The 14,128-nt window shown below is 42.1% G+C and overlaps 1 protein-coding gene across 5 annotated transcripts in view; it reads left to right on the top strand.

Moving 5' to 3' along the window:
* The window catches only part of ZBTB20 (zinc finger and BTB domain containing 20), a 468,334-nt gene that overhangs the window by 438,844 nt on the left and 15,362 nt on the right, over window positions 1-14,128 (top strand). For all 5 annotated transcript variants that reach the window (XM_030471447.1, XM_030471450.1, XM_030471449.1 and 2 more), the window contains one exon: window positions 8,032-9,639. In XM_030471447.1, the coding sequence (XP_030327307.1) occupies window positions 8,052-9,639 (1,588 nt within the window). In that variant the 5' untranslated portion in view covers window positions 8,032-8,051. The remainder of the gene's footprint in view (window positions 1-8,031; window positions 9,640-14,128) is intronic.

The raw sequence follows: 14,128 nt of genomic DNA, 5'->3' as shown, positions 1-14,128 counted from the left end.
TCAAGCAGGTGAAGGTATTCTTAATGAGTACGGCAAGCTTTTGATCAGGATCATAGAATAGCAAAATAAATCACCTTATTTGCCTTTATTTTCCAAAATGTTTGTTCTTTTCTTCTCCAAGAAGAACCCCCCTATTCTATGAGTGAGGAGTGTTCACGCTGTAACTTCACCAGCATCACTGGCCTGTCTCACCTCTTCCTTGTCCAGTGGCTCCCCTGCCGCAGGTCTACTGAGTGCAGTATGCCCACTGAGTAACACCACCTGGCACTGTGAAGGAAAACTAGCAATAGATGCACCTAGATTTTTAAAGACCCAAACTACCTTAAACTTACAGCCAGTTAAAACAGTTGGGCCATGCCGGGGCTTGGCAGGATTGTGCGTGAGCTCCCTGGGAACGAGCAAGCAGGGTTGAAACAGTTTTCATGTAGAACATGAAAATCGTTCCCTGCTGAAGGAGGGAATGAGCACAGCCTCGTTTCTTTTCCTAGGAAATAGTGCCATCATGTGGCCACGTTATTTTCTCTGTTTCAAATTACAAGAGGGCAGTTGTACAAAGTTTTCTCCCTTACATTAAAATGCTATCTGGTGAGCCTGTCTTTTGCCAATGTAAATAGGTTAAAGCTGGCCAGGGCGCAGGAATTAATGCCCTTGTAATAACATGACAAGCCTGTTGATATCCCTCTTAATGCAAGTGTGACAACAGCTTTGGAAGTTCTTCTGTTAATGTAGTATATGTTGCATAGAGATGTCATAGTTACCCAAAGGAGAAGCATCCCCCCATCAATGCAGTAGTCCATGTTTATGCCAGGGGGATCTGATGGCATGGCTGTAGCAGCGGAGGGTCTGCAGGCTAGGGCTGAGAGAGAACTGAGAGAAACAGAGTGTGTGTATGTGTGTGCCAGTGTTTACAGTGGAGGTACATTGGACTGGACCCCACATATGTGCCTGGGCATAAAAATGACTTTTGAGTATACCTTCTTTACTTAAAAGTATTTTTGGAGTTCCTAAAATAGCAAGAATACAAACTGTGTGAAAGTGGGAAAAGTAAATGCCCTGGCTAAAAATGGAGTATTTCTTTGACTTAAAAATAGCTGAATGTGCTGTAACACTTTGAAGCCCATGGTCACCAGACTACTATGAACTGGAATGATTTTATACTTGGTGTTTCACAGTTGTAAGTAGGATGTTCACCATTAAGAGGTATAAAGGAACAAGTCACTAGAGTAGTTTGAGAGGAAAGCTTCATTTTTGTAAGCCTGAAGAACAAAATTTCAAGATACCTATGGAGTTAATTCTTGATCTTTCTGTAGTGGTCTATATCCAAGCAACACAGAACAATTTGTGAAGATTAAGGCGGGCAGTCCTGCTGCTGAATTGGGTGCGTGATGTTTTCCTTGTTCTACAAATGCAGCAAACTGAGGCACAGACATTGCTGCCTGCAGATTGTAGAGCAAACAGGATTAGTGCTGATGGACACCTCTCACAGTCTTTCAGGTGAAACAGAGGAAGGTGATTCACTGCCTGCTCCCCAAGTGTGTAGGCTTAAGAGGCTTTTATGCTTGGCGTTGCGATTTAATGCCCACTGGATATAGAAGCAATTTTATGTACAGAACACCTATGGTTTAGTCTTCAGCTTTGTGTAAAATGGATATGTCATCATTAGATAAATGCTAAAAAGGACAGAGGAAGCCTGTCTCCTGAACAAAGTTTAAGCAAACTCTTTCTTCTTAGCCATCTACTCAATATGTTTGTTCCTTGGAGAGTAAGGTTGTGTTTGTGTGTGCATGCATTTCTGTCTTTCAAATAAACGTAGTTATTAGACTATGAAATGTAGAGAAGTTTGACAGCTTTCAGAACGCAGTGATTCTTTCTTCCATAGAGTATATTACTGACACATTAATAGACGTTGTGCTGGTAAAAATACAGTACTTCCTGTTAAATGTAGACTGCTACATATTTTGATTCTAACAACAATCTGGTAGGGTTAGGGCAATTTGTGTAGTGTCATCTGGTGTTTGTTTTGGATAGATATTATAGAAGAAGATACTGATTTTCAAGATGTTCAAGCAGATGATTGGGTGAAGACTCCAGCAAACCTTTAAAGCAACAGAAAGCAAGGGCTGCTCCTGGTCAGATCTCCTGCTGAGGATACAAATGTTCTTCTGTGTTCCTGAAACTCCATACAAACATTTCCTCTTACAGGCCTCTGCTCAGAATGAGGCCAAATATACAGGAGAATCAGTCTGAGAAGGATTGGCTATATCAGCTTTTCTAGCATCATTGAGATATAATGAGAAGGCAGTAACTACCAGGGCTTCAGGATTTTAATTCAAGTCGTTTCCTTGAGTGGAAAAAATGTTGCTCCACTAAATATGGTCCCAGAGGATTAGAACCTGGTGCAGGACTAATTTTGCATTTGGAAACACTAGATAAGAATTTTTTGCTCTGTTGATCCAGTTTTATTTTAGAGTAACTAACTTGAGAACAACAGAAAATAAAACTTCAGCACTTGGGATAAATCATGTCATTGGAGCTGAAGAAAGCAAGTTAAGGATTCTTTGCTGAGATGTGCCTTTCTTAAGGAAAATCTGTAGGATTTTGTTTTGATAACAGTGCTTTATTTGCTTGGTTTTATTTATTCTGTAAGGTCTTTAAAAAGTAACATATACAAAGTGTCTCAGGCAACTGTTTAATTCACTCAGCTAGAGTACTTATCCACTTTAGGGCACTGCATTTTAAATGAAAGAAGGACAAACTGGATTGAAGACAGAAGAAGTTAAGAATGAGAAGAGTGCGTACAACCAGTGAGGGGAATTGGGAGACCTGAGTCTCTATTTTCTAGGAAAAGTAAGGTTTAAAGAAGAAAAGTGAAACAGCTTCCAATATAGAAGAGGAAAGTGGTTAATAGCTCTCTGTCCCTGCTGGAGGAAACGATGAGTAATCAGTTTCAAAGTTAAATACTAGGAAAACTTTCTTTCTATAAAGATCTTAGACTGTCTATCTGGAAAGGGAGTGGAAATCCCCCACAGTGTTGGTTTTTTCTGGGTTTTGCAAACATATTCAACAAATTTCTGAAGAGATAGTGTAGATAAATTGTTTCCACCTTAAGGAAAAGGAGTACACTAGATGACTGTCCGAAGAACCTAATGCATCCTTGTGATGCAGTCAAGAGACTGGTCATCCAACACTTGGTGCAGAGACTAAGGATTAGAGATATCCAAAACTACACATAGTAGAGGAAGAGAGTAAGGCGTAGATAATAATGCTTGTCTCCAGCAGCAGCAGCAGGTTACTTGGCTTTGGTGGTGCTCCCAGATGCTAATGGCTGGATTACAGATCCATAGAGAAACAACAGTAGGAAGAAAGCCTACCAGTCCTAACTTCCACATCTTTGTCTTAGCCCAGGATGTTCTTCCACCTAGGGAAGCACTTGTCATTTGGCGATGAGAATACCACAGGTTATACAAGGTATATCGCCTCCAACTTTTGTACTGTCTCTCAAAGTGTGTATTCTTCTCAATGTGAGGCCTGAGAATCCTGACGGGAAGACAAACTAGGCAACAATATCAAGCTACTTCTAGATAATCTTATATAAGTATCAGTGAGATGGGTTGCCAAACAGTTTCCTAAACGCTACTGCAGAAAATTGGGGCAAAAATGCGATCTCTAACTATCTTGGCAAGCCTACCAGTTCTCAAGACAATTATTCTCTTTGCCTCGTAAGTATGAAAGTGAGACAAGAGCCTTTGGGGTTCACTCTGCTAGTTGTTCCTGTGGAAGACCACACAGTCAGTTTCCAAAAAGAGCTTGAATTCCAGCGTCCTGGACAGTTTTGCTTCAGGTAAAGTCTATGCACTGAGCTACTGCCGAGTTTCAGTAACTGTGGTGGTTTCATCACCACTGTGTTTCTAGAAATGGTAGTCATTACTGTGCAATGAGCTTTGAGATACTGTGATTTTAAAGGACACTAGAGAAAATCAAATTCTGTGATATCTTTCCGTTATGAGCGTTGAAGCTGTAAGCGTTGGCTTTGCAGAAAGGGACATCTAGTGGCTGTACAAAAAAAAGCCTTACTAAATACTTTTAATAAAGCCTTATCAAATACTTACATGTATAGCTAAGTAAGTCATACATGTATAACTACTGTATGTCATACCTACTTGTGTGTGACCTGCAGTCTTCACTGTTCCTTACATCTTTGTAGCTCTACATCATGTTTTTGCTGGGATCGTTCTTTATGGTTTTGGCAAACCAAAAAATCACCTTTCGAGTTTTATGTAGGTCTGTGTATGGCAGCTTGGCAAATAGAAAGCTGCCTTCAAGCCATGCTTGATGTACTTCACTGCTACACTTCCACATTTTCTATAGCATCTTCCAAGCGTCCACTGCCTGCTGTTTCCTTCTGCCATTGCTTTCCCTTTTGGTACTGTACTTGGAGAGGTTGTCGTTGTTATTGTCATGGTAAAATCTACTTTCTTTTGAATGCCCATAGCATAAAAGTCAGCAGGAGGGGTGGATGAGATTCAGGGAAACACTAATCTAAGCACTCAGTCATGTATTACACACAAAAGTTTGTTCCTTTCCCATCCACGTTGTGCTCCTTCTTACCAGGCGAGGATGAATTCCATGCATGTTTCTGTGAATAGGCTGACAGTTTAATCGGTACATTTGCATATGGGCAAACGGAGCTTTTTTCAACGTTGCACAGTAATATGTTTCACCTTTATGCCATGCCAGATTCAAATTGCATCCCAGGAGGATTGCAAATGTGCATAATCTGTGCAGTTGTCTGAGCTTTTTTTATTTTCTTTTTTTCCTGCTTTTTTTCTTCCCTTTTTTTTTTTTCTTTTCCTGAACTGGCAAACGCCTATTCATTGCCCATCTGGGTGAGAATGGCCTTTGCATTTTCACACCCATTCTTTCCTATATGGTTTGTGAATACCCCTCCAATCAGAACTTGCTTCACAGAAAAGGGACAAAACCATTTTACAGGAGTTTCTCAGAGTAAGTCCATTGGGATCTCTACATCATGTTTACTGGACAAAAAAAGGGGGGGTACTTAACAAAGAGCACTTGAATTTCATAAAAAGGTTCCCACTGTCTCGAATTTAAAAGAGTGGCAGGCTTGAGGAGAGCCTGGGACAGCAGTCTTTTTCCTGAGCCAGGCATTCTGTGCAGTGACGAGTAGGTGAGTGTGCGCGTGTGTAGCTGGGTCTTGTGAGGAGCTGACACACTTTCTGGCTTGTCCAAGGCTCTAGCAGTGTTTGTAGGAATGTAGCATTTACTTTAGAATCAAACCTGCATTGGCAAGTCCACCTTTTATGGGTAGCATCCTCTTGGGACTTTCAGCTTAGGTCAGTATTACAGTAAGGGACAACCACAAAACGTGGATCTGGACAGTTTCCTGGAGAAAGGGAGAGGAGCTGCGTGGAACAGCAGGTTTTGCTACAGACCAATCCATGGAATTTGTTAAAGTTGCTCTCTTCTTACTGCTGTGGTTTGTGTAGTAGCATCTGGGACAGTGTTGTGGATTATTTGGTTTCCTGTACTTTGGGTAGGCATAGTTTTCAGTGTTGAAGGTGAAGGAAGGTGGCCTAGAAGAAACATCCTCAAAATCTGTACTAGCTTTTTTACTGTTACATGTCTCTTCCACCCACCTTTCTTGTTTTATCTTTAAGGAATGAAGTTAAGTTGTTTCTCAGTTGAAGAAGTGGTAGTTGTTCCAATTTCATTTGGAGAAGTAAAGGAATGAGAAGACATGTTAGAGACATGTTTGTGTGGAAAGGGAGCCGTAGAGTCAAACCAAGTAGTGATCAATACTTACTGATGGAAAGATTTCTAGCATACTGATAGGCAACTCCTGAAAGGGAGATGGAGATAAACGGGTAGCTGTGCAATCACTTGCCATGGCCTACAAGAGGTCTTTAAAAGAGGTGTCATCTATTTATCATTATAATTCAATCCTTCTGTTTCCCTACCAGTACAAACCTTTTACCAAGTTTTCTTCCTTTCAGAACAAGGATTCTGACTTTCTCTGTAAATACATTTTGAATCCTCATGTAATCTGACATTTTGGGAAGGGAAGAATCTGGAACTGCACTGGAAGCCTTTGGAGAATGACTCTGGAAAGAGGAGAATACATCTCTTCTGTACATTATTTTGTGTAATAATAGTTGCAGTGCCTTTGAAGGAAAGTCTCCCAGGTTCTAAGATACTTTGTAGTGCTATGATCAGTCACATCAGAGGAGGAATCTCAGGTTTCCCTGCAGAGTTTATGGACAAGACAGATGTAATGCACAACCTCCATGATACTGTTAGTAGTTTCCTCCTTGTTCCTGCTATGTGAGCTTCCCCTCAATGCTCTTATCTCACATGGAAATTAGTACTCTTCTGATACTGGCTGGTATACATTTGTTAACATCAGACTTCTTCAGACAGCTTGGTCCCATCAGGATTTCCGGTTCCTGACCTTTGTGCTTCCCTTTTATCATTCAGCTGCTTCAGAGAATTAAAATAACCATCTGTGTCCAAGGTGGTTTGTCTTTGAACCACCAGAGTGGAGGGTGCTTGAGATGTCAGGAGTGGATAAATGAGAAGGAAAAGGCAGAGCAGGGAGGATGCCACATTTTCCTGCAAATTGCAGTGAGTATAACTGTGTGTAAGAAGTAAAGCACCCCTTAGGCTGGAGCAGAGGGACACTGTTGGGCTAAAAGGCATCTAGATTAAACCACTTTAAATACCATTTATTTGCGCTGTATATTTCTGGTAAAACAGACAGTAACAGTAAGCTGGTTTAATTTACTCATGCTTCTCTACCAAATTTTTCTCTTTTGGATTCTCACACATGAACAAGTAATTGTGGCAGAGGGGTTGTAGCTTTAGTAGGAATATTCAAGACAGGAAAGCAAGGTGATGCATGCACTACAAATGCTAAGAGAAGGAAATTATTAATAACGTTTTATTTGTTTACCACTCAAAGGGCATTTGGTTCTTCATAGTTGAAAGGTCAAACCATAGTTTCTGCCCATCAAAATCTAAAGAGACAGAAAATAAGTAAAGAACATGAAAGGAAATGAAAAAGCATTAAACGCAAAGCACGCAAGATGGAGATAGGGAAAAGTGGATTGAGAGATTAAGAAGTTACTTTTTAGTCACTTGTAAAAGTCAACTGTGAAGGATATGTTGGCTCTGTACCTGAATTGGTTAGGTGCTTTTCTAAACTGTTCTCTATTTAGATTATTCAGGCAAACGAAGACAAAGTCTTCGTTAGAGTAAGTGTCTGTAATTTTCCAGTTTCTGTCAAGTAAATAACAGCAGGAGAACATTTGTTTTTATGTGATGACATTCTGGTGCCAGTCAGAACTGGGGATACGCTAAAACTGAAGCGGACAACTCATGTTAACTTTTTGCTTTGGGTTCTTACAGAGGACTGTTTGTCACTACTGAGTAGCAAATGTTCTAAACCACAACCCCAGACAAAACTGTGCGTGGGATTTTAGGAACATTTACAGCCTAAATCTTTAACCAGATTTGGATTTTACAAAGTGACTGCCAGTTTTTTTGATACAAGTAACTGTACTATAAAACACAGGCTTCAAATTCCTTAAAATACCGATCTAGATAGAAATCACATTTTCATACAGACTCTTCGCATTAACAGCTTGATCTAAAGGGTCATTAAAGTAAGAATCTGATCTTTTCTGGCATGGGTCCACATCTGAACAGCCTAAAATCCACTTTTAATCCATGAGCTCAGGCTGTCTCTAGGCTTTTTAAAACCAGATAAACTGGCTTTAAAACTTTTGTCTATTAATTTAGGACTTGAGCTTCTGCAAATGTGTAGCAGAGTTTACTTCCAGCCTTACAAAGATGCTGTCTTCTTATCGGTGCTTTTGTATGTGATTTTTACAGTATAATCTGTTTTGTGTACCCAGTGGGCAGTCACCTTCTCCAATGCCCTGACTGTAGCTCTGCAGAGGACAAGACTCAATCTGTTTTGTTTTTGTTTTTTTGTCACCTGCTTTGCTCCAGGTAACATCAGTTGCAAGGGGATGACAGAGCGCATTCATAGCATCAACCTTCACAACTTCAGCAATTCTGTGCTCGAGACCCTCAACGAGCAGCGCAACCGTGGCCACTTCTGTGACGTGACGGTCCGCATCCACGGGAGCATGCTACGCGCCCACCGTTGTGTGCTGGCGGCTGGCAGCCCCTTCTTCCAGGACAAGCTGCTGCTGGGCTACAGCGACATCGAGATCCCCTCAGTGGTGTCAGTCCAGTCTGTGCAAAAGCTCATTGACTTCATGTACAGCGGGGTGCTGCGGGTCTCCCAGTCAGAGGCCCTCCAAATCCTCACAGCTGCCAGCATCCTGCAGATCAAGACTGTGATTGATGAGTGCACAAGGATCGTCTCGCAAAATGTGGGAGAGGTCTACCCGGTGATTCAAGATTCTGGCCAGGAGACACCCAGGGGAACACCCGAATCAGGCACCTCGGGGCAGAGCACCGACACAGAGTCTGGCTACCTGCAGAGCCATTCACAGCACAGTGTGGACAGGATCTATTCAGCCCTTTATGCCTGTTCCATGCAAAATGGCAGTGGGGAGCGCTCCTTTTACAGTGGAGCTGTGGTCAGCCACCATGAAACAGCCCTGGGGCTCCCCAGGGACCATCACATGGAAGACCCCAGCTGGATAACCCGGATCCATGAACGGTCGCAACAGATGGAGCGGTACCTCTCCACCACTCCAGAGACCACACACTGCCGCAAGCAGCCACGGCCTGTCCGAATTCAAACCCTGATGGGCAACATCCATATTAAGCAGGAGATGGAGGATGACTATGACTACTATGGCCAACAGAGGGTGCAGATCCTTGAGCGCAATGAGTCTGAGGAATGCACTGAGGACACTGACCAAGCAGAAGGCACTGAGAGTGAGCCCAAAGGGGAGAGTTTTGACTCGGGAGTCAGTTCCTCCATTGGCACTGAGCCCGATTCCATGGAGCAGCAGTTTATGGCTGGTCTAGGCCGGGATGGGCAGCAAGAACCTTCTCAAGCAGATCAAAATGACGTCCCTGCTGATGGCACTCAGCCGCAGCAGCAGCAGCAGCATGTAGATGCCAACTCTTCCTCGCCAGAGAGAAGCAATGACGTTGAAATGGACAACAAAGTGCTCACAGTCAATAACAGCACCGAAAAGGGGGCTTTGCAGCCTTCTGTCAACACAACTGTTGCCCAACCATTGCCAACCACACAGATCTACTTACGCCAGACAGAAACCCTCACCAGCAATCTGAGGATGCCACTGACTCTGACCAGCAACACTCAGGTCATTGGCACAGCTGGCAACACCTACCTGCCTGCCCTTTTCACCACACAGTCTGCTGGCAGTGGCCCTAAGCCTTTTCTCTTCAGCCTGCCCCAGCCTTTAGCTGGCCAACAGGCACAGTTTGTGACAGTGTCCCAGCCTGGCCTGTCAACCTTTACTGCCCAGCTGCCAGCCCCACAGCCCTTGGCCCCATCTGCGGGCCACAGCACAGCAGGTGGGCAAGGCGAAAAAAAGCCTTACGAGTGCACTCTCTGTAACAAGACTTTCACCGCCAAACAGAACTACGTCAAGCACATGTTTGTACACACAGGTAAGAGTACGTCCCTTTGGCTTACACATGAAGCCAAAGTCCTTGATAAACATGGATTTAGATTCTGTTTCCCAACAGCCCCTGCACAAACAGGAGGGAGCTGGTGTCACTGAACACTTTCCAAGCTTACTGCATTGAAGTTGAGCCCCTGCATAAACGTATAGGTCCCTTGTAGGGGCCTAAATGTGCATGGTACAGAAATAAGCTCATTTTACTTTGAGTAAACGAGCACCCATCCAAGGAAATGGTAAAGATTTGTTGTCCCTTGTAAGCTGACCATGCAACATTAAGTAGAAGTGGCATGAGGAAAAGGTAATTACAAGTCATTCAAGAAAAACGGTACCTACTAAGAAAGGGCACCCCCCCTGTAAGTTTTACAGCTACAGGAGCTCAAGTTCAAGTGAAGATCATTGGCATAAGTTTAGGGCAAGTTCATTCCTCGTGGACTGGCAGCAGTAGGTCCAGGCCTGTGTGTTAGACACACTGCCACATATTTTCTAGATCTTATATATTCCTATAAGAAAGTAAATTAGGAGTGTTTTCAGGAAGTTCCTCTGTACTTCACTGAAGCTGACTGCTGTAATCCCCTGTGGTAAGTCAGATGCTTCACTAGCTGTGCATACTGAAACATTTAAAAATGTAAGGAGAATTTTAAATAATGTATGTAGAACACAACATCAGGACCCTTTTTGTTCAAAAATGCAACTGCTTTAGTATATGGTCTTGTGAAATGATGTAGGTGGCCATATTTACTATGAAGCCAAAACTGCCTTTTCTAGTTTTGTCAAGTTATGAGACTTCAAAACAAGGAGATAGATATATCTTACATGGAGAAGCTATTCTGGGTTCAGGACTAAATTTTGCTTGCTTTAGCCCTCAGCTCATTCTGACGTTAGAGAGAAATTCTAGTTTAGAGAAAGAGTAAATATTTCTCTCACCAAGCAGTGATTTTGTTGACATCAGATCCTAAAATAAATGCTGGGTTTGTGATACATGAAGTAGAACCTGGAGAAATTGCCCAAGGTACGGGAGGAATTAAGTCATGAGTCCCCATTGTATCGAGTAGATTTCACTTCCATATATATATATAAACTTTTAACTTCTATTTACCTTTAATTACCACTTAAATGAAAAATTCCCTTAGACATCTAAGGCAGACTTGTATGTGTACATATATACAAAAAGGTCAACTTCTCAGCACTGGTACAAAATGTATGACTGCAAGGATCAAGAATCCTGACTCCCAAGATTACCCATTGTGTCTCTTTATGTTCTCTGTTTTTCTGTTGCGGATGAGTACCTAAAATACTAGATAATGTTGTGTTGTTCAGAAAAAAATATCCCCTTCAGAACACAGTCAAATATATCTGCCTGCACCCTTGTTGTAAAAGCTGAAAGGCTTCTTCACAAATAGCTTCACTGAGATTAGGTGCTTTATTTCCCCCACCCCCAGCTGTGCACTGCATTTGATATTTGGAGTCAGATAAAGAATAATATGGGAAGACCTGGCATAAATATTCCTAGCTACTGCACATAAAGTCAACCAAGGAAATTGATAGGTACCTCCGATTGTTAAATAGTATTTCATTTGTGAGGGTCTGAGAATTCCCAAAATAATGAACTGTGGTGGCAAAGAGAGATTTGGGTAGAGAAATGATTGCAAAGTTCATTTAGGAACAGACTGGCTCCTGGAGTGGCTGGGAGAATAATTGCACCATAACCAACAGAGAGCAGGGCTTCAGAAAACCCTTTGGAGAATAACCTTTATATGTACAGCCTCAGAGAAAGGATGTCTGCTACCTTGACTAATGCTGGACAGGTTCATTATGAAAACTGAGAGGAGGCAGCTGTGCCCACTGTCACGGTGACTTTCCTCAGCCCTCTTAAAAGAAGCCTGGCAAAGTGGCTCTGGAAAAGATCCATGGAAAAGGGAAAGATATGGGAGATGCAAATGTTTGAATTAGTCTTGCTGTTTGGAGGGCTCATGCGAGAAGCCATGGAGAAGCCTGATCATAAACCAGAATTGAACAACCTAATGGCCTCCTCATCCCTATATGTCTTCCTGCTTCCCAAAACTACATTCTGCTGTAGCTTGCTATGCAGTAGAAACCTACATCCCTTTCTTTTACACAGACACAAACATACTAGAAATGGATATTTTTCCATGTGCCCTGCAGACTGGCTTTGACGTATCTCACAGTGGTGTTCTGCAAGATATGCAATGCTGTGGAAATACTAGTGCTAGAATGCATGCAGTGCCTGTGTACCATATCAGCCATCATTGCCTTCTCCTACATATCATGCTGTGGTTAATATCTGATAACTGTCCCACACTGCTGTCTAAAGCCAGCCAAATATGAAATAAAGAACTGAAAGGAGGGATATGTACATTTAATTCACTGAGCAAAGTTTTCTCTGACTTTCTTCAACATGAAGACTCGTGGGAATAAATAATCTACAGCGCTCACTTAGGAAGCAAAAGTTTTGAGATTCTAAGGAGAGAATAAATCCCAGAAAGGTTTGGAAGCTAAGATTAGAAAGCCAGAACCCAGTGTATCTTAGAAACATGTGCAGGCAAAAATTAGGGTGTTTTTATAGCATAGTCTTAACAGGGTCTAGAGCAGAGGAGACCAATTTATTACAAACTCTGGGACATATATTGCCTAAGGCAAAAAAGAGCATTGTAAATATAATCAGTCTCTTTTAAGTTAATCAGACATTATTATAACTGACACACGATCATTTTCCACATCACACGCGTCAAGCATATTGGCCTGTCTACACTTGACACACTACTATGTTCAGCAAAGCCAGCAGGAAAGTAAAGACTTAATGTGTTTTGACCAAGTGTCTTTCACCAAGTAAGGACAAACTCATCACTGGTGCAAGGAAGAGCAGCATGTGGATTTCATTCACAGATGTCACCATCATATGTGCAAACTGTGAAATCAAAAGAAACAGAGACTCAGGGGAGATAAAAATGTAGGTCTTTCCCGTCCAATACATATTAATTATCTCCTCTTAGAATTGAATATGAGTAATGTATTGTAATCTCACTATACAAAGAGTAAATGGTACCTTACCACAGGTGTGTAATAGTCCTTGAAGATCAACTCTTCAGGATTTAAAACAGCATCTGATTGTAAAAAAGAAGGAAGCAGGATGTCTGGGAAGAAAAAAAAAAAGAAAAGGATCTCTGCTAGAGGGGAAATTGCAAAATGACCGAATTAAAATCATTTTTCGGTCAGTGAAACAGGCTCGTTTTGATTGTTGCAGAGCTGTGGTACCATCTCTCTCCCTGACAGCTTTGGGGATCGTGAATTACCACACCTGAAATATACAAGTGGATCAGAAATCAAACTAAAAAGCAGCTTTTGGTGAGACATTTAGGGTGTTGGGTATTGTCTACATTATCAATACAGCAACATACGAAAATGTTGTCTAATTCTGTGAAACATGAGGCAGAAGAAGGACTCTGAGCATGAGGAGGAGTTAAGAGTAGTCTGGACAAACCAGTCGTATCAGCTCAGCTAAGTATTTTTTTCAGTTCATCCTTGTAGCCACTGGTTTGTCCGGATGTGATCAGAGTTCACTTACAGAAGTTGCCAGAATCAGTTTTACAACAGCCCTGGGCACACAAGTAGTGGCATTTCATATCTCTGATTTATCTGATAAGGTGTTTTATTTAATCAGCAGTCAAATCATTTAAGTTTCATGTCTGTTACCCTGGAAGTTTGTCTGTTAGGTTGCCCTTTGCATGGTACTGGCTGGCCTAGGCAATTCTGTATACTGAGGTTACTCTTATCCATTCTTCAACTCTGAGATTTGACCAGAAAAAGGGGCAACAAATATAAACCTCTTATAACATGCTGAGTTCCTTTGGCAATGTCTGGCATTTCTCTCCTGAGAAATGTAAAGCAATTAGATGAAAGTGGTTGTGTTACAGGTCAGCTATCTAGCGATCACTAGCTTTGTCCATGTTTTTATTTCATGCAGATAGGGAGATGGAGGCACTGAAGGCCAGGTTGGACAGAGCCTTGGGCGACGTGGTCTAGGGTGAGGCATCCCTGCCCATGGCACAGGAGTTGGAACTAGATGATCTGAAGGTCCTTTCCAACCCAAACCATTCTATGATTCTATGACTAAGACCTTTCTAGAAATGAGCATGAGGGGCAAGGCAGGAGCATAGGCAGGAGAAGCTGTGCCATTGAAGCTGGGAGTAGACGCCGGGACATTTTAACTCTAATCCTGTCTTTGTCAGTGTCTACTGTGTGAACTTGAAGAAATCACCTGAGCTCCTTTTTACTGTGTGTGGATTGGAAATACCTGCAGCCCCCTTTGTAAAGCATTTTGAAACCTCTGGTTGCAGAAAAAGTGTTGTGCATCAAAACACACTTATCAACAGACTTACTCTTTCTCATTCAGAGCACCTCTGCAAATACCCCTGGGAGACTTGCCATTAGTTTATTGCAAAGAGTTGTACCGAGAT

This window comes from Strigops habroptila, chromosome 2 (assembly GCF_004027225.2).
Source record: "Strigops habroptila isolate Jane chromosome 2, bStrHab1.2.pri, whole genome shotgun sequence".
NCBI classification, from domain to species: Eukaryota; Metazoa; Chordata; class Aves; order Psittaciformes; family Psittacidae; genus Strigops; species Strigops habroptila.
Note: the sequence above shows the minus strand (reverse complement) of the source record. Positions and strands in the feature narration are given on the sequence as shown.